The 27984-nt window shown below is 30.3% G+C and overlaps 1 protein-coding gene across 1 annotated transcript in view; it reads left to right on the plus strand.

The window, feature by feature from the left end:
• LOC106105347 (cAMP-responsive element-binding protein-like 2) overlaps window positions 1–27026 on the plus strand; it is a 38086-nt gene extending 11060 nt beyond the window's left edge. The window contains exon 5 of the mRNA XM_013285637.1: window positions 26964–27026. Within this exon, the coding sequence (XP_013141091.1) occupies window positions 26964–27026 (63 nt within the window). The remainder of the gene's footprint in view (window positions 1–26963) is intronic.
• Window positions 27027–27984: the final 958 nt, after the last annotated feature.

The following is a 27984-nucleotide window of genomic DNA, read 5'->3' on the forward strand; positions in this document are numbered from 1 at the left end:
TTTTTTTTTTTTTATCAAAATTATTACTTAGTTTTTATGGTAGCTATAGTTAAGTATATTTTTTATCTATCTGTCGTAATTGTGATTTTTGCCGCCAATGAATCCAAAATTTAAAATTGTTATTTTTTAAATTCACATTTAGTTATTCGTTTTGAAACTTTTAATTCCTAATTAATCCCAAAGTTTGTTTTGTTTAACCTTTGAGGTGTATTTTCACTTTTTGTTATCATAGTCTAAGATAAGTGTTTTATGTATCTACATGTTTAAAAATAAGAAATTTAGGATACTTTTTTTTTAATTTTAGATCGCATTAACTGATTAAATTTCTTTTATGCATATCTATATTATAGTCATCTAAGATGACTTACTCGTCAACGGAGTGATAAATACATAGTTTCTTAGATACCGCTTGTGTACGACGTGGGTTTGCTGAGTTTCCACTGCGGAATAACATGTACAAAAACATATTGATCCTCTAAAGTCACACGTTCAGTTTTAATTTAACAGTTAATTTAACTTCAATTTAGAACTTATTAGTAATATATTTCTAAAGTTGGTTATACCTTCAGTTTTACTATACCAGTGTGTAGACAAAATTGAAAATTGTTGTTTCTGGCAGTTTAAATTTTGCCTACACATGTAAGATTTAATTGCCTGACTACAGGCAAAGGTGAAAGTATGAGGCGGGCTTCAGGTGAACTGTGTTCAGTTTTGCCTGCAAATCTCTTAACTGCACATTTTGATTGTTCTGTTCAAACTGAAGGTGTGTAACAGGTCAGGTATTTTTTTTTTCATGTTTTTTAGTTGTGGATATTCATGCTTTATGTAAACAATAAAATTTCCGCGTCGTATAAGAATTTGCTTGATTTAAAAATAGATTGTTATTTCAATTAAGTTGTAGTTTACTTCGCATTTAAGTATCTTTTGTCGGTTTATGTATAAAATATATATCTGGCATTGTTTTTTTCTATATTTTTAAATCACGTGCGGTTTGAAAGTTGCGACAAATTTCATTAATATTTATATTATTATTAAAAAATATATATTTATTATATTGTTTATATATATTTATAACACTAACGAGTAAAAATTATATTTTATTTTAATATATAATATTATTATTTGGTTTTAATTCAGTTTTTAATATATCAATGTGTATTATGAACTACATATATTTATATTTATTATATAATATGCAATATTAGTTAAGTTCTTAGGTTTAAGTACGTAGGCTTATTGCCATAATGAAATGTTTCATAGTTCTAAGAATTGTAACCGAAATTGCTGATTAGTTTAAGGGTTAAGTAAGTTTCTTAATAAAAAGAGCACTTGAAAGTTTTATTAATATAAGAAAAAGTAATTTTAAGCAATAGCAGTAAGTTTATCTCTCGCATTAAGGTTTTTATTCGCAATTCCCTCGCTTTAATATTTTTTATTTAGTTAAGTGTTTCTTCTAATAGTTTTTTTCCTAATTAAAACTACAAAAAATAAAAGCAACAGACATTTCAATATGGCGGCTGTAGTCCCAATTTTGGCCACTTCACACATAATCTAAAAAAGCGCTAGCGTAGCGTTCCCAACGGATGATAATAGTTATAAATTATTTTTAATCTAATATTAAAATATTTATAAATAACTCTATCTTTAATTAAAAAAAATATATTTTATTATAAATATTCTTGAACAAAGTTGGAATTTGATAGTTTTCTTGATATTTTATTTTTATTATTTTATAAATACGTGATTTTCATGTACTTTATAACATTAACATGTTAAAAGATATCCTGTTTACATTAATCCAGTCCAGCAGTAGGAATGACGCTGGACTATACCTGGAAAAAGGTTAATACACACTGGAACTACACGTAATTTTTGTGTGGGTTTACATTTTTCCAGTTATAATCCAGCTCTGATATCAATCACTGGACTGGAATTATTTAAATGGGGCATATTTCCAAGATCTGTTAATACTATTGCATTATCGTACGTAACAATGCGGTAGGAATTATATTAATACTGTTTTATCGAATTGTTAACAAACTACTCCAAGTTGTTACGTTTAGTGATGCGATATCGTCTCTCATAAGAAAGTAGCTATAACATCGTTAATGTTATAACGCTAACAAAAATAACCGTTATTGTAACGTTTCTTTTTAATATTTATTTTTTTTTAAATTAAAGTGAAACAGTAAACCATTTATTTCTTTATTTATTTTATTTAGTTTAATTCGTTGGGAAAGAACGCTAGTTGTTTCTACGCGGGATTAAATATGTGTTTTAAATTTACGGCATAAAGGTAGGCAGTATTACTTATTTTTGGCTAATTCTTTGGTCTCAAATCTCGGATTTTTGGTAAATACAATCTAAAAGGTTTTAGATAACATCATTCTGTATTGAAATGTTAAAACAACTGATTTTTAAAACTGTTAATTAACGAACTCTAGTAACCAGTTAATTCTACACAAATGTCAACTTTAATGCTTATGGAATAAGGTTATGTTTATTTTAATTTGCGTCGTACTTCCAACGTTCAATTATTAGTTATAATTTGTTTTTCGAGTGTTTTTACGTGGATAATAGTCGATTATTTAGTTTAGTTTAAAGTTAAGTTGTGTTTATTTTTAACTATTTGTCGGCAATCCGCCTTTGACTTACATTTTGTTTCTTTCAGTAGGTTAAAATTAATTATAAGGACATTGTAAAAATGAATCAAGTGGAAAAGATATAAAAAAACTAGTAGTGAGTAGTATGTAAGAATAAAAATCGTTTTAGTCATAAGTTATTGTACTTATACAGGGTGAGATTAATATTGAGATGTACGATTATTTTTACTTGTATTAATTAAAATATCTGTTAAACATAATTTTTAAAAGAATAAATGACATCTTTAAATGTGCGGTTAATATCTAGATGTTACAAAAAATTAAGAAATGTTTATAAATTTATGTTATTTTATTTTTTATTTCTAATCAAAACTAAATTTTACCAAATGCCAGATTTATCTGTATAATATTTTATTATATCTGTGAATTATAATATTTTATTTATTTTATTGTTAAGTAACATCCATGTTTTGAACATCCTATAAATGTTAAATTTTGCCGAAACATTATTTCTATATTATTCTCATCCTGTATATGTTCATAGTATAAGCTAGTTTTAGGTATTTCAGGTCTGTAATTTTTCATTATTTTTATTTATGTTAAGTTATCGAGAACCAAGAATCGTCATTTATTTATCATTATTGAATAATTTCTTTATTATAACATCCTCTGTGATCAAGTATGTGTCCAATTACATCGGACGTTTGTAATTGTCAAGTTTATACAAAATAAGGGTGGATACACATGATATACTGGCGGTATATAAATATCTAGTTAATTTAAATTCAGTTACGAATCACAATCATTACAATCACTTCTATCTAAATATTTTTTTATGTTAGCAATTTAACAACATATTCGCAGTCATTGCGGTATTTTATTGGAATTAAACTCTACTAAAAACTTAAAATATTCTTGCGTCTCTTATCTGGGATAGTGGAACACTTTAAAATACCAACCGATGAGGCAGTTCCGTTCCTGGGGAACTGCTTCCCTACCTTCAGTAAGGCTCGCTAAACACCAAGCACGGTCAACTAACCTAAATCAAAGTCACGAACTTACAGCCTTACCAATCTCAGCGTTATAAAGTTATACTTAGTATAAGCAAAATTTGAACTCATATTTGCTTAAACTCAGTTTATTCCTAAGTTTAGCTTCATACTGCGTTTATTTGTAAGGCTGAAAATGTCTAAGTTCAAACATCAAAATTCGGTATTACCTCAGTATATACGTGTATGAACCCTCATAAACGTAACCCTTACATCGTATTCCATGTGTCTACAAGTAATACGATGTGAGGTAAAGTAAAGAATACTTCATACAACCAAACGGGAATCCACCTCAAGTTAAAATATTCGATTCATTTATTTTGTCTTTATAAAATTAGTAATAAGTTGTAAATACTTTGGAGTGCGTGTGGGACTAAGTTGTTATGATTAGTGATAAATTCAATCAACGTATATTTTTATAACAAAATTAGGCTTAAGTTAGGATATTCGAAAAGAACTTAATAAAAACAACATTAACGTTATTAATCTGGTGGTAAATCTCCAGAGTGAAATATAAACGTACAATCGTGAATATTTCAGTCTGAAAAGGGATTAAAAATACGTTAATGAAGTTTTTATTTAGTGAATAAAATGTTTCACTAGATAGTAAGTTAATATAAAACTTTTTAGTTTTCTTACTAATTCAAAATGGCTGCTATGATTAGCAGAATTGTTTTGAGCGCCATTTTGAATTTAGAAATTCGAAGCCCGCGCACAATATACCAATTTATTTTTAATTCAAATTACGTTTAACAGCTTTAATTTATTTTTATTATAGTCATGCTTATTCTTATTTTGTGTTTAAGAAAGTCAAATTGCTAAATATTTTAATTCTGTAAAGAAAATTTCAGTATAAAGAATTCTTTTAAAATACCTACCAATCTGTTCAAATCTAACTGCACTTTCCGTGCCATTTAGAGCAAAACTAAGTTAAATAAAATCGAGTCCTTATACGAAACTAACAGTATCAACTAACTCTGTTACACGATTTTGTAACGCCATCTATCGGATAAACAAATACAAATTTTAAATAAGCAGACGCGGATTTTCTTTTGTTTTTTCGTTTTAAATAAACAATAACATTTATGCAAAATATTCTAAATAGATATAAGAATCAATATTAATAGCAATAGAATTAAATCTCAATTATAATCAACTCTAGAAAAAAACTGTATCTAGACTGTACTCGTTCTTTTACAAATAATTGGCTGCAGTTTTATTACTATAAGGTCATTAATTACTAGACCTAAATTACTATTTTTTAAAGATAAGTGCGATGGATGGGACTTAAATCCGGGAAAGGACTAAAAAGATAGTGAAATAAACTTTTCTGTTTATCACCTTGACCATTGACGAAAGGATACGAATAAACAACTACAGATGTCTATGGGTAATTTAAAATCTTCACATATTTGACCACTTTCCATAAATATAGATTTCTGTGTTAAACTAACTACCGAACACTTTTTCGCGTCTTGTCATAAAAATATTAAAATATTGCTGCCATTTGTTTGTATTTGAATGTAAAGAACATAAATAAAATCTATTACTATTAATTTTGCTATTTTAGTCTTAAAATAATAAATAGCGTAAGTATACAAACTATGTGACCCATTTAATGGAAGCTAGGGGACTTTAATACTACCCTTGGAGGTTAAGAGCGGAAGGTATCTAAATTCTTTTCATCTTACATGCTTTTTTCAATTATATTTCAATATAGAGTTGATATCTTACATTGAAAATCTTCTCGAATCATCGTGCAAATTGTGCATGTGCAAATTACTACATCTGCTTCCAAAGACCTACATCATCATTAAAGAGGATTGTACGAACATAGAGTATAATTGAAGCGAGTGCATATGCAAGAGCTTAAAATCGTGAATAAATGGAGGTACGTTGGTCACTAACAGGGAGAAGGATGTCAAAAAGTTTTAATTGATGGGTCACGTAGTTTGAATACTGTCTATATTAATATAAGTTTCTAAGAAAAATTTGGTACCTTAACCCGCCATAAGTTTAGCCTAGAGAGAATCCTGTCATGTAGTTAGGACGGGTGTATAGATTTAAAAAAGATTATAATGTGTCTTAATAATGATAAGGAACATTGGGTTGTCCGGAAAGTTCGTGCCAACATTGAAACGCTCGTTTAAATACTTTGTGATTGATTTTATTTAACAACTATGTTAATTGACGTAATGTAAAGGTTTATTATTTTTTTCTGTTTTAATCAGACCACCAAAACACTTTCACATCCGGTTCCGTTTAAAATATTTTCGCCATCTCGAAAAAATAAATATTTAACAACTAAAAGATACCTGATTTCGTATCATATTCTAATGTGTATGGAACTGATAAATTATTAATGAACCAAACTTTTAAATATGGCTGCCGTGAGAATATATATATTTTTATATTACATTTATAAATATATATAATATACATTATTTCTATATATGTTATGTATTAATATATTAATATTTATTAATTATGTATTTATTATTAATAATCGTAACATCATAATACAGGAAATTGTCACGAACTTTCCTGACAACTTATTATTATAGTAATTTGAAACTGTTATACTAGGTGTAAGAAATAATTGCCTATATGAGAAGAATAGGGACTGATGAGTTTGTGAATTCAATCGCATGACGTTTGATTGACAGAAACTAACCAATAATCGTTAGACGGACTATATTTAGCCCTCTCTTTTTATATAGCCAGTTATTTTTAGAATAAGTTTGTATAGTTTATTTCAAATCATGATTTAAATTTTGTAAATAAACCAATGTCACAGACGGGGATTAAAGTATTTTATTGTTTGCTTCTATTCCGATTTACTTATTGAATAGTTGGGTGGGCTTTATTGGTTGGGTATCAACTGTTTGTAAGTCGATCGGAATAAGGATGCATTAATGAAATATCTTAAATAACATCAAGCATTGAGAGAGAAAGGTAATATCAGGAAGTAAGGAATTTAAACATGTTAGAGAGAGAGGTGAACATTTATTGTACAAATGTTAGATCTTGATTTGAAATAGAATTCTAAGAAAGCACTAACACTATGATTGTACTGTTAATTAAGTCAAAATGAAAACCTGAAAAGGTTTATTTTAAGATGTAAATTTGTGGTCAACTGCTAATGAAACCGAGTAAAAGAGTAGCTGTAAATATTAGTTATAAGTTAGTTCTATTAATGCTATTGGATCCCAGTTAAATATCGTAATTGTAATGTCATAGAATTAAATGCTAATGAATGACTGAATGAATGAATGAATGAATGAATATGTATTGCCACAAAAAAGAAATTACATAAAAGAACTTATTCTAAAGAAAACATACAATCCTGACAAAAGGTAGCCAACTCAGCGTATGCAGGACGGACTAAGCCGTTCCAGCGATGATTTTCAGCTGGCACTCAAGTAACACATACCTTAATTATTAGAGTAACCAGCTTAATTACATACATATACAGAAAAACAAAACAAAAATACACTTTTAAAAAGAAAAAAAAAACGTTTTAATTAAGTATATTATATATGCATATCTAATTTTTAATTCAGTAATATTAAATTAATTGAATAATATGAAATTACATCAAAGGAAAGTCAATTATATCTAAATATTAATAAATTCACATTTTAAAGTCATTTGATCACTATCATTGAACTGTCATAAAAAATCTACGAGAAACAATGCATCATATGTATTTAAAAAAATCTTTATTATGTATTTTATTTTGTGTAAAATAGTTTTTTTCTAGGTTAATTCGCTCGTAATGTTTAGATATTTCTGTGTGTCAGTCAAAACGTGTAATTTGTATATTTATATATCTACTAGCTGTTGCTCGCGACTTCGTCCGTGTGAAATCAAAACCAAACAAAGCCTATGTTACTCAATGATAATTTTAATTTTATAACGGTGAAAGAAGCTTTGAAATTGGCCTAATACTTTCTAACCTGTTTTAATGCATAAAAATACAAATATCTCCTCTTTTATAATATTATTGAAGATTAATATTTACAGTATTTTAATTGAATATGTAATTAATTTTGTTATCGAAATAAAATATCTATCTTCTAGTGACTTATGTAAAATATACAATAAAAATGAACACAATACATTTAGGTAATGAAAGACCGTATTCCTTACTGCATAATACCTAACAATTTGGTTATTGCAACGTGTATTCTCAATATTAAATATGAAATTTCAAATGGTATGACAAATTTTACAATCTGGCGTATATCAAAAAGATGGCTTGTTTAAAACACTACTGTGATCGGAATGTTCTGGAAATCGAAACCACTTCAATAAAGAACCCGTTTAAAACGGCACAAACTTTTGTCAGAATCGGTTCAAAGTATCTGTATCTAAGTATCTGTATCTTAGTATCTGTATATCAGTTGCTGTATCTAAATATCTGTATCTGTATCTAAGTATCCCCTTGGTTAGTTTACTAACACGAAATGACTGACACACAGAATTACGTTTAAGGGATGTAAATATATAAATTAAATAAATAAAAATGTGAGAAAGGGCCACACAAGTTGTAAATACGAAACATAAATGTAGTTCTCTAAGAAACATTTGATGTAAGCGTATATTAAAAATTAGATTAGTTATTTTTATTCTTAATGTAATTTTTTATTCATATCTTAACCAAATAGTAATTGTTTAATTATCATTTTTCAGGATATTTATAAGTTTAAATCATTTCATTCATTTTCATATGTATAATCATGCTTTTTTTTTTTAATTTTTAGATACTAAAGTTATACATACTTTAGATAATAAGAAACGATGACGAATAATGGATATAATAGGATATAAAATAGTTTTATTGCAAATGTGTTTCTTAGGATTAAGTGGACTGTGTTTGTTGTAGTTATGGTTAACCAGTATTTGTTGCAAGAGTAGCGAAAATAATCATTCGCGAAGCTAGCATGAACCATCTTCCGACATTTAACAACTTAAAAAATGCTAATTTACTTAAAAATACATATAAAATAATTAACTTCATTAAAATAATATTCTTATAAAAAATATCTGAAGCTTAATTATTAAGTGTTTTAATTTCATATGTATGATTTTATTAAAACAAATACTTTCGGCGTTTAGAAGATTTTTTTTTTAAATAAATTTAATATCACATCTAAACATTACTGGCTTTTACATAGCTATGACAAATATAGTTCTATAGACGGAATATAAAACGGCCAACATGTTATCCGGTGTCTGCACAACACTAGTGCCGTGCCGTGGCTGTGTGTTGCCGTTTTATATTTCAATTTATAATAATGTTTAAAAATATATCTGTAAGTTTTAGAAAATCGTAAATATGTTAAAAACACGGATCTTACCCTAACCTTAAAAAAGTAGATATTGTATATAATAGTATATCTTATCTATTAATATAAAATTAATATTTACGTACATATAATGTGAAAAATAATATAATAATTTATATAATTATTTGTTTAAATATAATATAACGGCTTGAGAGCATTTAAATTCAGCTAATAGTATGTGTGTATCTATTTTTGTATATCTAAATATAAGTAAATATAGTGTGGTTTGGATTTGTACGAATGGGATAACTTCATTACATTGTATATGTTTGACAAAACATTGGACAAGTGTATTGGCCATTAAAGCCTATATTTGTCTAATGTTTTTTTTAATGTCGTAAGGGATGTAAATGAGAAATGTGAACATTGTGCGAATATAGGTTTATTACAAATATAATAACCATTTTAATGTTCTATATATATAAATATGTATCTATTCTTATTTATTTTCTATTTATAAATATATATTGCTGAAATGCAAAAAAGTTATTGATTTTATTAAATATTTTTTCATAAATATAATGTGTTATAAATATTTTTATATTATTATTAATCCAAAAACATATATAAAAAGGTATAATTATATATTTATGTATATATCAAGTTGAATTAAATATATCTGGTCGTTTCATGTACCGTGTATGAAGTTTGTATGATTGTGTGAATGTGTGATGTCAAAATAATTTAATTCTAATATATTATATGTAATTATTTATAAGTAGGTATATTTATATATAAATATGTATGTACGCAGTAAATATACATCTATATTCGCATTCGACGCACAAAAATATTAGTATAATAATATTTATCCGTATATATAAAGATACTTATATTTATTTATATTGATATATTTATATATTGAAATAAACATATTAATAATATTCCTTGATAATTAACTATATTATAGCATTGATATAAAAACTTTAATTGCATAGTTAAGAAAGGAAACTACCAAACGTGCTTATTTTGAAAGTCTACAAATTTTAAAATCATTTCAGTGTACTATTCGGTTATAAATGTATCGATTGAGCGTATAAACAGCTTTTGCACAATCGCCTAGGTTCAGCCTATTACATTTATAAAAAAATCTTACACTTCTATTTAAACTCCAACTATAATAATGCTATGTTTTAATGCTCTTTTAATCCAACAAAAAGTGTGTAACAGTTAACAATTTTGTTTTATTTTTAAAATGTATGGAACTTCGACAGTAAAAGTCACCTCTTTTCTCTCAGACTTAAACATGAAGCCCTTAGGTATTTTTACGTTGTATATTTGGAGATTTTTAAAACAGCCAGCTAGGCGATGCCCACAAGGCTATTTCATATATACATATTGAACAATCCAATCACTCTAAATGGTAGAGACTAAGGGCCTGTCCCACCAAATTGTAAATTGTCTCATAACAATCTAACATGTAAAAAATGTGATGGAAATATCTGATTTGGTTCTCTTATCTGACAGTGACGTCATTTTTAAGCTATCTGAGCCTCCAGCCAGTGGTGGGATAGGCCCGTCGGAGGCCGAAAACTTTAGGTTATTGGTTAATTGTTTAGTGTGGAACTATGTTTTAAAGTTTTTTATATTAATGATATAAAAATATATATAGTAATCAACTCGGGGCATATTAGAGAATAGATTTAAGAAATTGTAAATCCCAGTACTTGCATCAGTCGGGACATTAGAGGCATCTCATAAATTTACTGTAGTATATTTATACTTACAGCCTTACAAATAAACGCGGTGTAAAGTCAAACTTAGGAATAAACTATAAGCAAAATTTGTAATACTCAGTTTATTCCTAAGTTTAACTTTATACCGCGTTTTTTTGTAATGCTCTTATATTATAAGAATGTAAATTGACAAGGAAGGGACAAAATGAAAAAAATTAATATAGGGCATTTACTGTACTAATGACGTCAAATAGAAATTATATGTAAGTTAGAATTAAATTTTTTATAATGAATTATTTTGCATACCGCTAAAGCTTTATAATTTATGTTTACAAAATTAATAGTTTGGTTTGTGTTTCTGTCAATGATACATTTTTTCCAAAGTGACTATTTAGTTTCATATTGTCAGTACAGTCCAGTTTGTCGATGAACGATTTTACAAATCCCGGTATTATTTTATTGTTCAAAGTAGAAGACCTTTTCATGGAGGGACTAAGGTGGCTTTTAATGTTACATTTATCGATATACAGTTTGAAATAATGCCGCGAATACGAATAAAAGTAGCTTAAAATTAATAAAACTAGAATGTAATTTACATTATTTTATTACTATTAAGTTTGACATCTTCCTTTGTATCTCTGAATTTAATTTCGGAAAGAATTTTACACAGATTGATCAGGACAGAATTCATATACGATAAGAGTAACTTTTGTCCCTATTCGTTCCCACCCTTTTTCTTATAAGAAAAGGATGGGAAGGGAATGGGGACTTGACGGTGGAGGTGACGCATATGAAGGGTTACGTCCTCTTTATGTGCGTCTCCTCCGTCGATCAAGGGTAAGCAACGCATCTGCAATTTCGGATGTCTATGGGCAGTGGTCGCTTCGCCATTTTGGCGGATTCAAGTGGCCGCTTGCACGTTTGTCACGTTATGATATAAAAAAGACGTTACTTCAGAGATACAAAGGGGATGTTTATTTTTTTAAGTTTTCTGTACATTTGACAATACCAATCGGTCAGTTTGCGTGAATAGCGATAATGGGCAGTACTCGAAAATGGGGCTGTCATAGTTCTAAGTAATGTTAAACTTTTCTCTCGCATATATATTTAATTAAACTGGTGTTTACGTATTAATATAAAATAAATGTGTAAGATAGATTTTAACTGCTATAATATTGGGAGCTTAAATTCTTTAACGCATGTATAATTTTTATTCACACTCAGTCACAGATTTTTCGGTTTTAGACCAATGTTATGTTACTTTTTTGTCATTTTTTATAATTCGATTATAAGTATTTTTTTTTTATCGTCGCACTTTCAAACCCCGTGTAAAATTATTATCTGTAATTGCTATATAATTTTAAAGCTACATACATTTTTAATAATTTTTAGATTAAGTCAGTGTCTATGTTATCTTAGGTTAAGTGAAATCAGGAATTTCTATCCCGTATTACGAGGGCCTACTGTAGGTTCTACTCTAAACTAATCTATATAGAAATATCTACCAAGTATACCGGTATGAAGTAAGCGTCAAGATACAAATGTCTGAATAGAGAACATTTGTTTAAAACGAGTCTTTTTTTTTATATAAAATCTGTGAAATATATTTGGTCTACACCAAGTCATTGAACATGTATCATATTCCTTCATCGTGTTAAAAATGTCGAATTTTGTACCAGAAAGTGACGATTTATGGAAAGCATTAATTTTTTGTTGCCATTTGAAGAAAAGTGCTGCAGAGTCAGAAGCCACATGCAAAAGATGTTTTCAAAAGTGTGGAAAATGGGTGTCAAATGAATTGCAAGACAGATGGAAAACCGAAAAACACTTGTGAAATTTTGCTTCTAGACACGAAAGAAAATCGGTTTTGCATCGGATTGTTACTGGCGATGAAAAAGATTATTTTTATTTTTTAATTAGTGTTTTATTTTCGCGAAAAAATGCTCATTTAATACCGGTATACCTGATATATAGAAATATCTAACTATTTTTGTCAAATTTTTTAACTGTAACTTAATCTCTTCTGTAGCGCGCTATTTAGTATAGAAGTTGTATAGCATCTTGAATTATGTTAAAAAAAATGTAAACTTTTCAAATGCCATCAGAAAAGAGATTAAATATCAATTATTTTGAAAAACAAACAACTTGCAATAATACATACCGAATAATTGATTTAATAATAAGCCATTTAATCTATTGTAATTCCATTTTATTCAATAATAATATAATATAAAGTGTTTTGTAAAAAAAATTGTACTCTGATAAAAAAAGTCATCGTTGACCAATTTATGTACAATAGAATTCAGATAATTCTACACTAAAGATATAATCTAAAAACACCACAATCGTTTACCCAAAAAAACAAATCCAAGATGCTGTACATTATTATGTAAGATTTTTTAATCTCTGTGTTTTTTCTTAGATTTTATACATTTCAGTGTCGGAATAAGACGAGAATTTAATTTAACCGTTATAAGTTTTGTGTATTTTCAAATGTCAATCTGATTCTTTGTTATGTATTGTAGGCAAAATCAGAAGCTACAGTAGATTAGTATATTAGGCGTTATTAACGGTTTCTATATCTACTTATATCTAAATATATTCATCAATATCTTTAGTTATAAATAAATGTAAAAACTTAGTTTTTGTTTTATTTAAAACGAGCTGTTGCCCGCGACTTCGTCCGCGTGGTATTAGAAAACATACGAACTATATAAATTACAAAAAGCTACGTATTCCTCGGGAATGAAGCTTATCCCATGTGTACTCCAGACTTTGTTTTATATCTGTGCCAAATTTCAGTAAGATATGTTGAACCGTTGCAAAATGATCGAGTAAACATTAAAAAACTAAATTAATGAATCCCACGGGAACTGTAACTACTGTCGGGATAAAAAGTAGCCTATGTGTTCTTCCAGACTATGCTCTAAACCTGTGCCAAATTTCATGGAGATCCGTTCAGCCGTTTAGGCTACAAACGCTAACAAACATCATTCCATCAAAACTTTCGCATTTATAATATTAGTAAGATAATGTACCCTTGAACCCCTAACTCAGATACCTTGCCTTAAATAATGCGATGGATATGAAAGTGAGGAAATATATACAAATGGAAATTGATAATTAAATAGAACACCCAGCTAAAAAGGGGTAAGCGCAAATCTAGAGGTCAGTTTTTAAGATATAGAGCCGGATTTTGATGACACAGTGAAGAATCTGTCGGCCGTCGACGAACCTTGCTATTTCCTAAAACTAAACTTAGTTCAGACTTGGTTTCAAAAGAATGTATAGATGTAACGTTAGGTCTTACATTCTATCTGTATAACGTAGGTATTTATCCGAAAGATTAATTTAGCTTACCTATATAGAGGCTAACTAGCTTTCGCTCGCGACCTAGTCTGCGTGGAATTAAAAAAAAACAAAAGTGAGTATGTCCCTATGTCTTCTTTAAACTATTCTCTACATCCATGTCAAATTTCAACGAAATCCGTTTTGCGGTTTAGGCTACAAACTAACAGACATCCATCCATGTAATATTAGTATTTTATAATATTAGTCAGATTGTACCTACACAGCGCCATCTATTGCAGAATTCGCAATGTCAAGTAAAATCAAGCAATTTGTTGATTCTTCAATATTGTAACAGATGTCACAAGATGTGGTCTGAATACAGATCCGAGAGTTTTCAGGTTTTCACACGTATTTATTTATTTTTAACGAGCTGTTGCCCGCGACTTCGTTCGCGTGGTATTAGAAAACATACGAACTATATAGATTACAAAAAGCTACGTATCCTTTGGGAACCGGACATTTCTCGGGGATGCAGCTTATCCCATGTGTACTCCAGGCTTTGTTTTATATCTGTGCCAAATTCCAATAAGATATGTTGAACCGTTGCAGAATGATCGTGCCAAATTTCATGGAGATCCGTTCAGCCGTTTAGGCTACAAACGCTAACAAACATGCATCCATCCATCTATTCATCCATCCATATAAACTTTGGCATTTATAATATTAGTAAGATAAAGTTTATCATTAAACCGCGCCCCGTGATTTTTCCTTTCAGGAAAAACGAGTTTGATTAACACCTACAAATCCTTCAGCTTTGTAGATTAATACAGATTTGTTCAAAGTCTCTCGGTTTCTCGTAATTTGATTATTTTAGACTTGTAAAGCTGAATAAATAAACGGCTTCAGATCAGCTTATCATTTATTTACACAGGTCTCGTGTTGTCACTAATACTAATTATGTTTCGACGCTAACGTAAATGTAAATTTAAAATTATATAACAGTTCGATTTAAATATGAATATTCATAAATATTTAATGCTTTAAAAATTTATATTTGGACTATCGTCAAATATTTTTAAAATAAATTTTATGAATACAATTTATATTTTACACTAATTTAATGTTATGAAGATCATATTAAAAAATATACTAAAAAAATATAATCAATTTTTTGCGGACGAGGTTGCGGTCTTTTCACTAGTCATTTATAAACTTCTAGACATTTTTATAAATGCTTCAGTTAATTTGCAATCTTCCTTTGCGTAAACAACAATTAAATTACTTCATTCCAATAAGGATGCGGTCGAATTTATTTGTACAAAGCACTTTGTATTGATTTTCTAAGAGGCACTTTCGGCTGAATTTGTAGAAGGGTCAAATACGAAGGGACGCGTAAAGTGATTTCTATAGGTATTTAATTGTGCTTAACATTTTGAGATGGAGCGTTCTATTAAATTATATCAAAATCACGGCCACAATTATGTTGAAATTTGGTATTGACAGCGAATGATTCGATCTACGAAAAAAATCCACTGATTACTAGTCAGGGCGTTGTCTTTTCGTAATAAATTTTATTCTTTGGTTCTAACTCACCCGTTGACGGTTTCCATTAGCTCCTGTGCTTTCCTGGATCCAATTATATGCCTGGTTTACATTCCAGTCCAGAGATTGAAGTGTTGGTTTATGTATTTCCAGTTGTAATCCTGCGCTGATTCCGATCGCTGGCCAGTAATAATGTAAGTAGGGCAATGATTTAATTTAGAAAGAAAGACTTTAATTCCTAGATGGTCAATTGTTTGCGTGACGTCATCACATCTTTGACAGTTTTATACATTTAATATGTGGCTTAAATCTAACTAGTTTTTTTTTTAAATTTCAATGTTACAATCACGTACCGGCGTTAATATATTTTATAATAATTGGATTTAAGTAGCCGTGGACGACCTCAAAGTTCAAGATTTACGTTTCTAACCTTAAAACTAATAAAGTTGCTTATGTTAGAGGTTAACCTTAAAGTAATTCTGTTTTAAGTGACAGGCATTAGAAATATAAACACAAGCCAAAGATGTTTTGTTTTTAAATCAAATTAAAGTTAAAATACTAAAGAAATAAGTTACATTGTGGTATTTATAAACTTTCGTACTCTGGATAAATGTGATTTATTAAGGTAAGTACTTGATGCTATTTTATTCAGAGGATATAGTAAATAAGTTTTAAGAGATATTACAAAAAAAGTAACCTTATTTTCTATTATCAGCAAGAATTGCTAATTAACTTGCAAAGTTTTTGTAGCAATCATAAAAGTCGATTTAACATAAAATACATTCGGTATGTAGCAATTATAAATCCTCCATTACATCAAAAGTTTATCCAATTCAGCTCACACACATGATATATTGGCACCGCATTTCGCAATATTTCAACTTCGATTCAACCGAAATATGTTCGTAACGTATCGAATTTATTACTATTTGATATAATCTCACATTAATTTCGTTACAACCTTTTTTTTATAACATAAGGTGGCAAACGAGCAAGCGGCCACCTGAAACCGCCAAAATGGCGAAGCGACCGCTGCCCATAGACATCCGCAATAGCAAATGCGTTGCCTACCATTATACGACGGAGGAGGAGACGCACATAAAGAGGATATTTCCCCTTCCTATGCATCTCCTCCACTATCAAATCCACTTCCCTTACCCATTCTCTCCTTATAAGAAAAGGGTGGTAAAGAGAAAGGGACTTAAATTAGGCCTCCGGCACCACACTCATCAGACGAAACACGGAATTGCTTCCATTTCACGCCTGTCTTCTGTGTGGTCGTGGTATTACACCGGGCGTGCCGGCCCATTCGTGTTAAGATGTTAAAGCGGGCACTACCACTGTTATCCTAACCTTATCCTACGCGAGTAGGAAGATGATGATGAATTTAGTAACATCATTCTAGTACATCATCATCATTCCTCTTTATTCTACTGAAGGTCGGCGCAACAGGTTTTTGTCTACCGCATAACTCTATCCGTCATCTCAGTCATCGCTTCCTTCTTGATCATGTCACCTTTCGCGTAATACATCCATCTCTTTCTAAGTCTACCTCTACCGGTGTACCTTCACATTCATAACTAACGTCCTTCTTTTTTTGACCGACTTCCCAAAAGAAGGAGATACTCAATTCGTCTGCATGTTTTTTTTATGTGTGTCACGACATAACTCCGCCGCTAGTGGACCGATTTTGATAATTCTTTTTTTTTACATGCGATTCATCCCTCCTCAACTGGAAATTTCGTTCCAATTCTTTGCTATCATATAGTTTATTATTAAATGCAAAAAGGACTTCCTTTGTTACTATTAACAGTGTTCCAACGACTCTTGCAAAGGTTTCATATTAAAACACATATTAAGTTGGCGATGTGCCAAATTGTTTGCATTTCCTACGTTTAAATTTTATACTTTAATTAAGACATTCATCCTTGTGTCGCTTTAACAGACAATGAAAACGTGGAAGTAACTAGACGGTCGCTAGAACTGTTCATCATCATCATCATCATCATCATCATCATCATCATCATCGTCATCATCATCATCGTCATCATCTTTCTCCTTATCCTACTCCCGTAGGGTCGGCGCAACAGGTTTTTATCCTCCACATAACTCTATCATACGTCATCTCAGTCATCACTCCCTTTTTTATCACGGCACCTTTCGTGCAATCCATCCATCTCTTTCTAAGTCTACTCATGTACGAGTGTGGAAGGGTAGATCGGTAGAGGACAATACAACTGCTTAATAAATCTATATGAAATTTGGCATAGATGTACTCTAGTCTGAAAGAACATAGACAATTTTCTAAGATTTTAAATTCCTCGCGAATGGAGTCGCGGGCTAAAGAGGGTGTGAAATATTTTAAGGTAAGTCCAATGAAACACGAGGAGTGGAAGAAGACAAGATGCAGTTATAAAATATGAAAATCATATTAAAATGATAAAAGAAAATATTGTTTTTTTTTATCGTCAACACGAAATTCTTGATCAATTCTAAAGTACATTCCGTTATATAAAAAAAGTATATGCTTAAGAATGATTATAATATAATTCTGTATTATCTAAAACGAAATATAAAACAGAAGCAATAAAAAACATTCGTCGCCACAGTGTCCGGCGAAATGTGTTATTTCAGCGCGTTTAGTCCACTTATTAGAGTGGCCAATGTTTGGTCTAAGCCTAATTACCGCTGCCCACTTCAATAGACTCAATACCGTATCCTATTTTTATTTTCTTAAAGAAAAAGCAAAAATCCACTTTGTTATTTATACAAGTACATGAAAAAGTAATTACTTATTGTAGATTTTAATTAAACACATATAAAATACATATCGTAAGCAATTAATTAAAACTAACTAATTATTAATTAATTTTCCGTAAGGCAAAAGTCCGAGTTTTACTTAAATATTTTTAACGCTAAGTTGATATGGAAACCTGTTACCATTTTCAAATCTACTAGCTTTTTCGCCCGCGACTTCCTCAGCACGGAATTAAATACATATAGTTTTTAATTTCTTCTAGGTTGTGTTCTAGATCTACGCCAAATTTCATCGAGATCCATGCAACTCTTCTAGAGTTTCATTCTAACATCCATCCAAACTTTCTCATTTATAACATTAGTAAGAAGAGAAGTACGATTAGATGTGGCTATAAATATAACAGGTCAATTGACTGCAGAAAATAAAAACAAACGAATATCGTTCTTTATTCAAAAAAAATAAGACTTGAACATTTCCCGCTAAAAAGGCATTTAAATGCTTTCCGTACAGGAAATGGAAGACTGATAAAGCGACGCGTTTCCAGTGCAAATAATCTCTTAGCTCGAGTAACACTTCGATTCACAGTATATGTATATCTACTCTTTTATATAGATACTTTTAGTCTTATTTCTTCCCACTATTTTCTCAAAAAGAGAGGATAAGGAAAATCCTCTTTATGTGCCTCCTCCTCTGTCGTTTAAGCGTAAGCAACGCACTTGACACAACTGTGATTGTGTAAAAGGTGACATGATCAAAAAGGGAGTGATGACTGAGATGACGTATGATAGAGTTATGTGGAGGACAAAAACCTGTTGCGCCGACCCTACGGGAGTAGGATAAGGAGATGATGATGATGAACGCACTTGACACAACTGCTTAGTTCCACAACTAAAAATCGAGTATTGTGTGCACCTCCATATAAGGTCATAGGAATCAAAGCGAGACTAAACAGTTTTGCGATAGTTTAAACAAAGATATTCGCGAGTAAGTGGTATAATAAATTTCTGCTCTCTCTCAGCACGCTTTATTTTACTGAAAATGTTTTAAGAGTATCGTATCAATCAATTGTAATGTACCCATTGGAAAAGCGTGCCTACAATGTCTTTTAGAACAATCTAGACTTTATTGGAAAATGAAATTGTCTCATTTTTTCTGTATGGACGTCTTTATACTACTTTTTGTAAATTTAGCGATGGACCATGTTAAATTATAATTTTACTAGCTTTCGCCCGCGACTCCGTCCGCGTGGCATTAAAAAACCTATGTGTTCTTCGAGACTATCCTCTACCACTATACCAAATTTCATCGAAATTCGTTTATCCGTTTAGTCTACAAACTCTAACAAACATCCATCCATCTAAACTTTCACGTTTATAATATTAGTATGATGATTGAATTTTATAATTGGTATAACTATATCATAATTTGCACTTTATTTCGGTTAACATAACCTCATTTGAGTATTTGAATACAATTTATATTTGGTCAAGTATGTCATGAGATAAAATTGATTTGAAAAATTTTGATTGGTTTGAGCTTCGTTTAATTTAATGGGTTTTAGATATTGTTTAATTGTTTGTGAAAAAAACGCTTTATCTTTGTTCCCAATATGTTTTTAGACCATTGTATTAATGTGTAAAAGTGGAAAGCAATTTATTTTCTGATAGACCGCTACCAGTAACGACCTCAGTAAATCATATTTTTTATATGACTTTCGTCCTTACGTCGTGGAAAATGTATTTTGTATTGGTTGTATTGTGGTTAAAATTTTTTTATGCGTAGAAAGAGATTCTTTATAAGACTCTATTTTTGTATTAATTGTAGATCTCAAACACGGATTTATAAATACAAATATTATATCTAGGCAACAAACTCTACAATATGTCTCAAATAAGAAGCTCTCATCCGGTCTTTTATTTTTTTTTATTTTTGCTTTGAGGATTTATTATACAAAAAAATTTTTGCAAATTTTTTTTTTTTAATCTGTACTTTTCTAGCGATTATCAGTACAAGCTTCTAAAGGCCTAAAAAAATATTTGAATATGTCATAACGTTGTTTACTTTATGCTTGTTTTTACGAAAAAAAATATTTACTAGAAACACATTTTCTCTATTCTTTGTTTTCGTAGTTACTTGTGATTAGTTAACAAAAATTCGCTAATATTGAAGTAAGTTGTAACTATGATTTATTTGCTCTAAAAAGTTTTAACAGAACATAAATCTTTGTCTGACCTCATATTATAATTACATTAATTAGCGTGAAGGCTTTCATTGCCTTAGTGGATTTTAAGTTTTTGTGAAAAAATCTAATTTTTACTCTTATTTTTCGACTCTTTGTAGGGCAGTTACTTCTCCCTATCCCACCCTGGTGACGGTCTCGAGTCTTGAGTAAACTTACTAGTCTTACTTTCTTAGTTAATATAAATGCGAAAGTTTAGATTGATAGACGGATGGATGAAAAAAAATTAAAAAAAAGTATTAATTTATACACGGACTAAGTCGCGGGCGAAAGCTAGTATACATATAGTGTAAGAATTTATGTACTTGTTCATATCCATATAAATCTCTATGTCTGTAAGATATACATTAGTGGCCTAGTTGTCAAGTTCTGAAGGGAATGGTTCACGATTTATCACGTGAATTGAGTTTGTCTGATATATCCGGCGTCTGTGTAATCAATCTTAACTTTATTGTGACGCCTGTGTTTGGCGTATCGTATCGAATAACTACAGATGCGAGGTCTTATCATGAATTTTCGTTTGAAAAATTTTGTAACGTCTTCGAAATTTGTATTTGATTTGTGCAGCGCCTCTTGTAATAGCATACAAGTTTTATCGAATACGCTTTCGAAAGTATCACGCAATTATTCGTGATAGACCCTACATTCCTTGAGTATCCAATTTGGTGACATTAGTTCTTGTATATTTGTCTCTTTTATTTTCTTTGAAAAAATAGAGTCAGTATTATTACCAGTCTCACAACGAATTCTACAGTTGAAGTAACTATATATTTTATTTTATCCTGTATTTTTTACATAAGTCCTATTTCCCTTGTGACCTATATAGTCTCGAAATATCTTTATGCAATTTTCAAGCTCGTTTGCTATTCTGGAACCAATTTATACTATATACCATTCTGTACTAATATTATAAAGAGGAAATATTTCTATTTTTGTATGTAATGGAATAACTCAAAAGCTACCAGGCCGATTTGATAACTTCTTTCGCCAATAAATAGCTATGTTATCTTTGAGTAACATAGGCTATATTTATAAAAAAAAATCGCGCTGATAAAGAATCGAGCAACAGCTAGATAATGTAAATTTAAATTACTTTTACGGATATAGTAGATTTCGGTATATTTGTTCTAATTTTATGTGTACATTCGATCAAAATGTGATCAAAGATTGGCATTGATTTAGTACCTTTACGGCCGTATTCTGAAACAAATCCTTAACGCTTCGCATTTGTTACATATTTAAATGTTGCAGTTGCTTTATATGAATACATTATGAGTGTGAATTTATTAACTTTTAAAGGTAAAATGTAGTACAAGTAACTTTTTTCATGATTTATAAAAAATCAACATTGATAGTGATAACCTAGTTTTACTCTATATTGGTGCTTATGGTAAGGAAACACCTTTTACTGAGACATCATTAATAAGATGTTCTTTGGCCTGTATTACTCTGATATGGGTCAGAAAGGTTGAATCAATTTTAATATTACATGAGCCCTTACATTAGACCTCTAATGGAATTTCAATCGGATTGCGCAAATATATTATAACCAACAAAATATTTGTTAAAACTTTTACAGCCTTATACTGAAACAATATTTAAATATGTAACGTCTTTTTTTTACATTATAAGGTGGCAAACGAGCTAACGGCCACCTGCATCCGACGAAATGGAGAAACGACCGCTGCCCATAGATATCCAAAATTGCAGAAGCGTTGTCAACCCTTAATCAACGGAAGAGGAGACGCACATAAATAGAATATTTCCCCTTCTCATGCGTGTCTTTCACCGTCAAATCCTCTTTTCCTTTCGTCTTAAGAATAGGGTGGAAAGGAAAAGGGACTCCGACACCACACTCATCAAACAAAACGTGGAATTGCTTCCACTTACGCCTGTCTTCTGTGTGGTCGTGGTATTGATGTGGGGAGCAAGCCCATTCGTGCGAAGATGTTAAAGCGGGCTCCACTAAATGATATAACCTGGTTTTATCCCCATAATTACTTTAATGATAATGAATAAAAGTTCATACATCCAGTCCATTGGCTGCGTAACGTTATTGTACGAGTTTTAAATTGTTTTAATTACTGGAATTCTGCTTTACGATAGTAACAAGCGTTTTATACATGCATAAAATACCTATAAAATTATATAAAGTAACAATTCTCGGAATAACTAAAAGTTTCACAGTGATGGAATTTAGTCTAGCCAATTTTATTTGAAAACCAATAAAGTCACGTTTCAATTTGTTGGAAATCGAAATTGACGGGGTAGGGATATATCCTCTGCTGTGCGTCCCCTTCTCTGCAGATTAAAAATACGCATCATAGGCAAGTATGGAAAATTCGCTATTATGCATAATTTCGGCGGACGCTTATTCATTTGTCACTTTATACTCTATACTAATATTATAGAGAGGAAAGATTTTTATTTTTGGATTTTTATATGTATTGGATTCACGTAAAAACTATTGTGCCAATTTTAAAAATTCTTTCACCATTTAAAAGGTAGTTTATCTGTGTGTAACATATGTGATGTATTTTGTTATTTTTTAACTTCACGCGGTCGCAGTCGCGAGCAACAGCTAGTACTATTAAAAATTTACTATAGTTATGTACTATTTATTCAAATGTAATAACTTTGATCTATTGAAAGTTCTAAACTTGAATTTATCTACGAACTCTTAATTGCCTTACTTTGTGTGTCGTTAACTCCAACTTGTTGAAAAGTTACTCATCTAAAGAGGATTGACAATCGAGCCTCTATCGCTACTAAAGTAACATTCTTGGAACTAAAAGCCAATTTAGGTTCGACGAACCGAAAGTAGAATGGATGGTGAAGTCAAAGGTACCGAAATATATTTGGTGCAAAAGAACGTAAATTTTGAGCAATATAGTCAAATCAAATTCTTAATAATGTTTTAAAATGTTAAATAATTACAGAATGTATTGTAATTAACAATTTGAAGTAAATTAATTTGAATGAAAGAGTGATTATTTTTGGATGAAACTATTTAAAAACAGTTTTCGCCCGCGAATGCGTACCCGTGGAATTAAAAAACAAAAGTAAGAAGCCTGTGTTCTTCCAGACTATCCTCTACATCTATACCAAATTTCATTGAAATCCGTTCAGCCGTTTAGCTACATCTTACCATCTAAACTTTCGCATTTATAGTGTTAGTAGAATTAGTATGATTTAAAATAAGTTTACAATTGCTCGCCGTGTTACATGTTACATTATACTGTGTAACGTCTGTCAGTACGTCTAAAGACTATGTAACAATGAGGTTTTTAAATAGGGATAAAAGCGACCTTGATTTAATAACCCTCTCGAAATCCGAGACAATAACGTTTACATTTCTTTATTTGGCGATTCAACAATTGTTATCGTTAAGACTAGCTGTTCGCGTGCGGCTTCATCCGCATAAAATTATGAAAATTCTATTCTATTATTTACATGTCAAATTATCAATTGCAAATGTCAAAATGACATGACATGATGACAACCTTGCTTCCTTTATGTTGGCAGCAACTAATGGTCTCTTTCCCACATTAGGGTTTTTATCCAAAATATTTATCCCCTAAGTTTAATGGCGTTAAAATATATAGTCTAAAGCGTGACGTAAGTGTAGGGCTTTTTATTAAAAAAAGAATTATTCACAAATATGCTGTAATTGTGACATCTTAGGCAACAAAGAAGTGTGTGTCTACGCTTTATTATAATAGTATAGATAGTATAGATATTAGGAATTATGGTATAAAATTACTATGAATATGAACTTATTTTACTTTCAGATATAAGTGTGTTTTATATGATACTGAAGTTTATCGAGATTTATAATAGATTCGGTAGACCGAGGTCAGGGATAGTCTCCTTATATTTAAGGGCACTATATTTCAGATCATAAATTCGACGTCCAGCGGATTATAATCAATCGAAGTTGTAAAAGTTTTATGATATTTTAATAACTATTATGAAAAAATAGACAAATTTATAAGTTTAAATTAAGACTATTATGTTTTAACATCACTCGGTTTTCAATTTATTAAAGAATTTTTACATTGTAAAGCAATTTAGTTGGTGTCGATCTACGAAAAATGATCGCAAAAAATTGTTTGATTTTTTTCGAACTTATAGCCAACAAAGGGAAGGTTAGATAGGACATCAAAACAACCTTGTAGCATTTTTATTGCCTCTGTCTGGGTATGGAAAAAGCGTGTTTTAATATATTTAAATATCAAACACATTTTTTTTAAAGGGACAAAACGCTTTACAGTTTTGATATTGCTTACAATATAAAAAGATGCTTGGGATAATGGAAAAATGTTTTATTAACGTCTGAATAACCTCAGTATAATCAATATAATGATAATAAAAATGGTCTGTTAAAGAAATTAATTTAACGCAAATATTATAAATTGTCCTTAAAGCAGGCGCACACCTCTGACTAAACAATCGCACACTGTTGTGCGATTGTCGATTGTTTCGCACCTCATTCACTGTTTAGTTGGTGAGAGTCAAAATGGCGGGTGTACCATCGCTAATTAAATTATACCACTTACTAAAAAAATGTACCTAAAAAAATTGTACTCGCTCAAAAAAAATTGTACCTTCTCTAGAACGTAATTAATTTCGTTATAATTTTAGGTACATTTTTTTAGTAAGTGGTATAATATAATTCGCGATGGTACACCCGCCATTTTGACTCTCACTTTAGTTGCACAATTAAAAATCGAGTCGAGGGCACATCATATAAGCTAATAGCAATCAAAGCGAGACTAAACAGTTGTGCGATAGTTTAGTTTAAGGTGTGCGCTAGCTCTTAGGATCTCGGCTAACGAAGTTGTTTATCTTACTAGAGTTATTCGTTAGGAAAAAATATATGTTTTTCGTAATGAAATATGGGAAGTAGGAAACATGACAATCGAGACAGACAGACGGGGTTACGGATGTTTATTTATATAAAATTATGCCGACTAGACAATTCTCAATGCATTATAGTTGTCTATACGGATTCATTAGAGAAAGTTGGTCAGTCGAGAGAAAAAAAATGAGTAAAACATGCCGTAGAAATATGTATGTTATCGATAAAAAGATAATTTTATTGCAATAAAATGATGGAATAATGATGTTTGCTTCTTAACTGACTCTAAAAATGAGGAGGTTTTCAATTCGTCTGTACGTTTTTTCTTGTTTTCCTTACTTTTAACTCTACTTCTGGTTGAACGATTTTTATTATTCTTTATTATTGGAAAGGTAGTCCATGTCATTTGGTCACATTTTTTACTTCATGCGAAAGAATTTTCTCAAATTTCGTATACTAAAAGTAACAAAATTTATAGTACTAAAGCGTCGGCAGCTGTATTACGAAGGATGTTTCTAGAATACACCGTGAGTGCATTATCAAAACAATCGCGCTGCAATTGTAGATTAAATTTTTTTCTGTATTCTTAGTTTGAAGTAAGAGTAAAAATACTTTACTATCTCCAACTTAGCTACATATAATCTTTAGTCATCTCGGTCCAAAATTCGCAGCTTTTATTTAAGAATAAATAATATAGCTCATAAGGCGTATTGACAATAAATAGGTCTTTTAAGACATGCAATTTGTACCTTAAACTTTACAATTAAAGTCTATATTTGAACACATTTTAAGGATTCAGCGACGTTATCGAAACCACTTCTTATATAGAAGTATCAATCAAATGTTTACGATTAATAAAAACAAAAGAGACTCTAAAAACGAATCATGTGTCGTTAAATATATACACACTAGCTGTTGCTCACGACTTCGCCCGCGTGAAATAAAAAAATAACAAAAAAAACATAGTCTATTTTACTCACAGATAAATTACCCTTCTAACAGTCAAAGAATTTTTAAATTCGCCCAGTAGTTTTTGAGTTATTTCAATACATACAAAAATACAAATGTTTCCTCTTTATAATATTATAATAGATTTATATGTACATTGTGGTCAAGGGTAACTCAACTAACATGGACTTGTTCCCGCTGCTTTAAAAAAGAGCGTATAGCTTTTTCATTATTGATATACCACTGATTATCTTATAGAGGCTTTACCGGGCTTGAGCTGGACGAGAGCAATGGCGCTTTGCCTAAACGTTGTCGTTCGAACAGTCGTCAGTCGAACAATAAAATTAGCGTTACTACGCAGGTCTCGGTATGTAGGCTTATCATATAGAAATCGCATTGATCTTTGAGCTGGTAATTTAGTTATTGAGCTGTAGCTCAATCAAATGTGATCTGAACTTTTTTAGTCAGTTTAGACACTACACAAAGTATCCGGTGACCAACCCTTAATAAGTTTATTATAAAAGTGCCTCTATGTAACAATTTAACTGTTTTGTGTTATAAAAGTTGAATTAAGGTTACTTTTTTTAAAAGAAGTATTTATATTGATTTAAAAGATGTATTTAGAAATATTTACTTTGTTTACAGTGCGAGGCGCGACGCGACCGCGATACAAATCCATTACTCCCTTGCCCTGAAGAAGGAAACTGAAACTGGTCGGTGTCGTCACCGAAAAAAGTGAGTAATAGCCGTAAAATAATTTGTTATTTATTTTGCTGTTTAAAGAAAAAACTTTTTAAGCCCAACTTAAAAAGATCTTTCATTCGTATTTATTCCGAATTGTTAATAATTTTTTAAACAGATATTTTAAAATTGTTTTACCAATTGTTCTTGCAATGCATGAGTTTAATTAATTTTACAATTTGTGATTGGTTTAAATCTTAAAGAAAATGATTACTTTTATCTACAAATCTTAACTGCTCAGTGAACCCTAACCAAATTTCAGTTCGCAAGAAAGGCTAAAGCATATATTATGTGGAGACTTAGTGAAAAAAATAATAATATGTAGATCTTTGAACTGCACTTCTTATGTTTGATATTGAAATTCTCTTGGTAAAATAAGTTTTATTTTAAGTCTGTACAATCATATTTTACGCCGTCTGGACGATCATCAAACGAATTGGTTATGTTCATTTCGTATACCAATCCAAAAGTTAATTCCACTATATATAAAACAAAACAATGATAACATAATTTATTCTGATTTTTACTATCTTTTTTCATTCAAGAACTTTGTAACAAACCTTTTTCTATTCAAATCATATCATATATCATATAAATATAAATGCAAAAGTTACGATGGATGAATGGATGTTTGTTAGCGTTTGTAGCCTAAACGGCTGAACGGATCTCCATGAAATTTGGCACGGGTTTAGAGCATAGTCTGGAAGAACACATAGGCTACTTTTCATCCCGGTAATAGTTAAGATTCCCGTGGGATTCATTAATTTGGTTTTTTAATGTTTACTTGATCATTCTGCAACATATATTATTGAAATTTGGCACAGATATAAAACAAAGTCTGGAGTACACATAGGATAAGGTTCATTCTCGAGAAATATGTAGCTTTTTATAGTTCGTATGTTTTCTAATACCACGCGGACGAAGT

The sequence above is a fragment of the Papilio polytes genome, unplaced genomic scaffold (assembly GCF_000836215.1).
Source record: "Papilio polytes unplaced genomic scaffold, Ppol_1.0 DF822845.1, whole genome shotgun sequence".
Lineage (NCBI taxonomy): Eukaryota > Metazoa > Arthropoda > Insecta > Lepidoptera > Papilionidae > Papilio > Papilio polytes.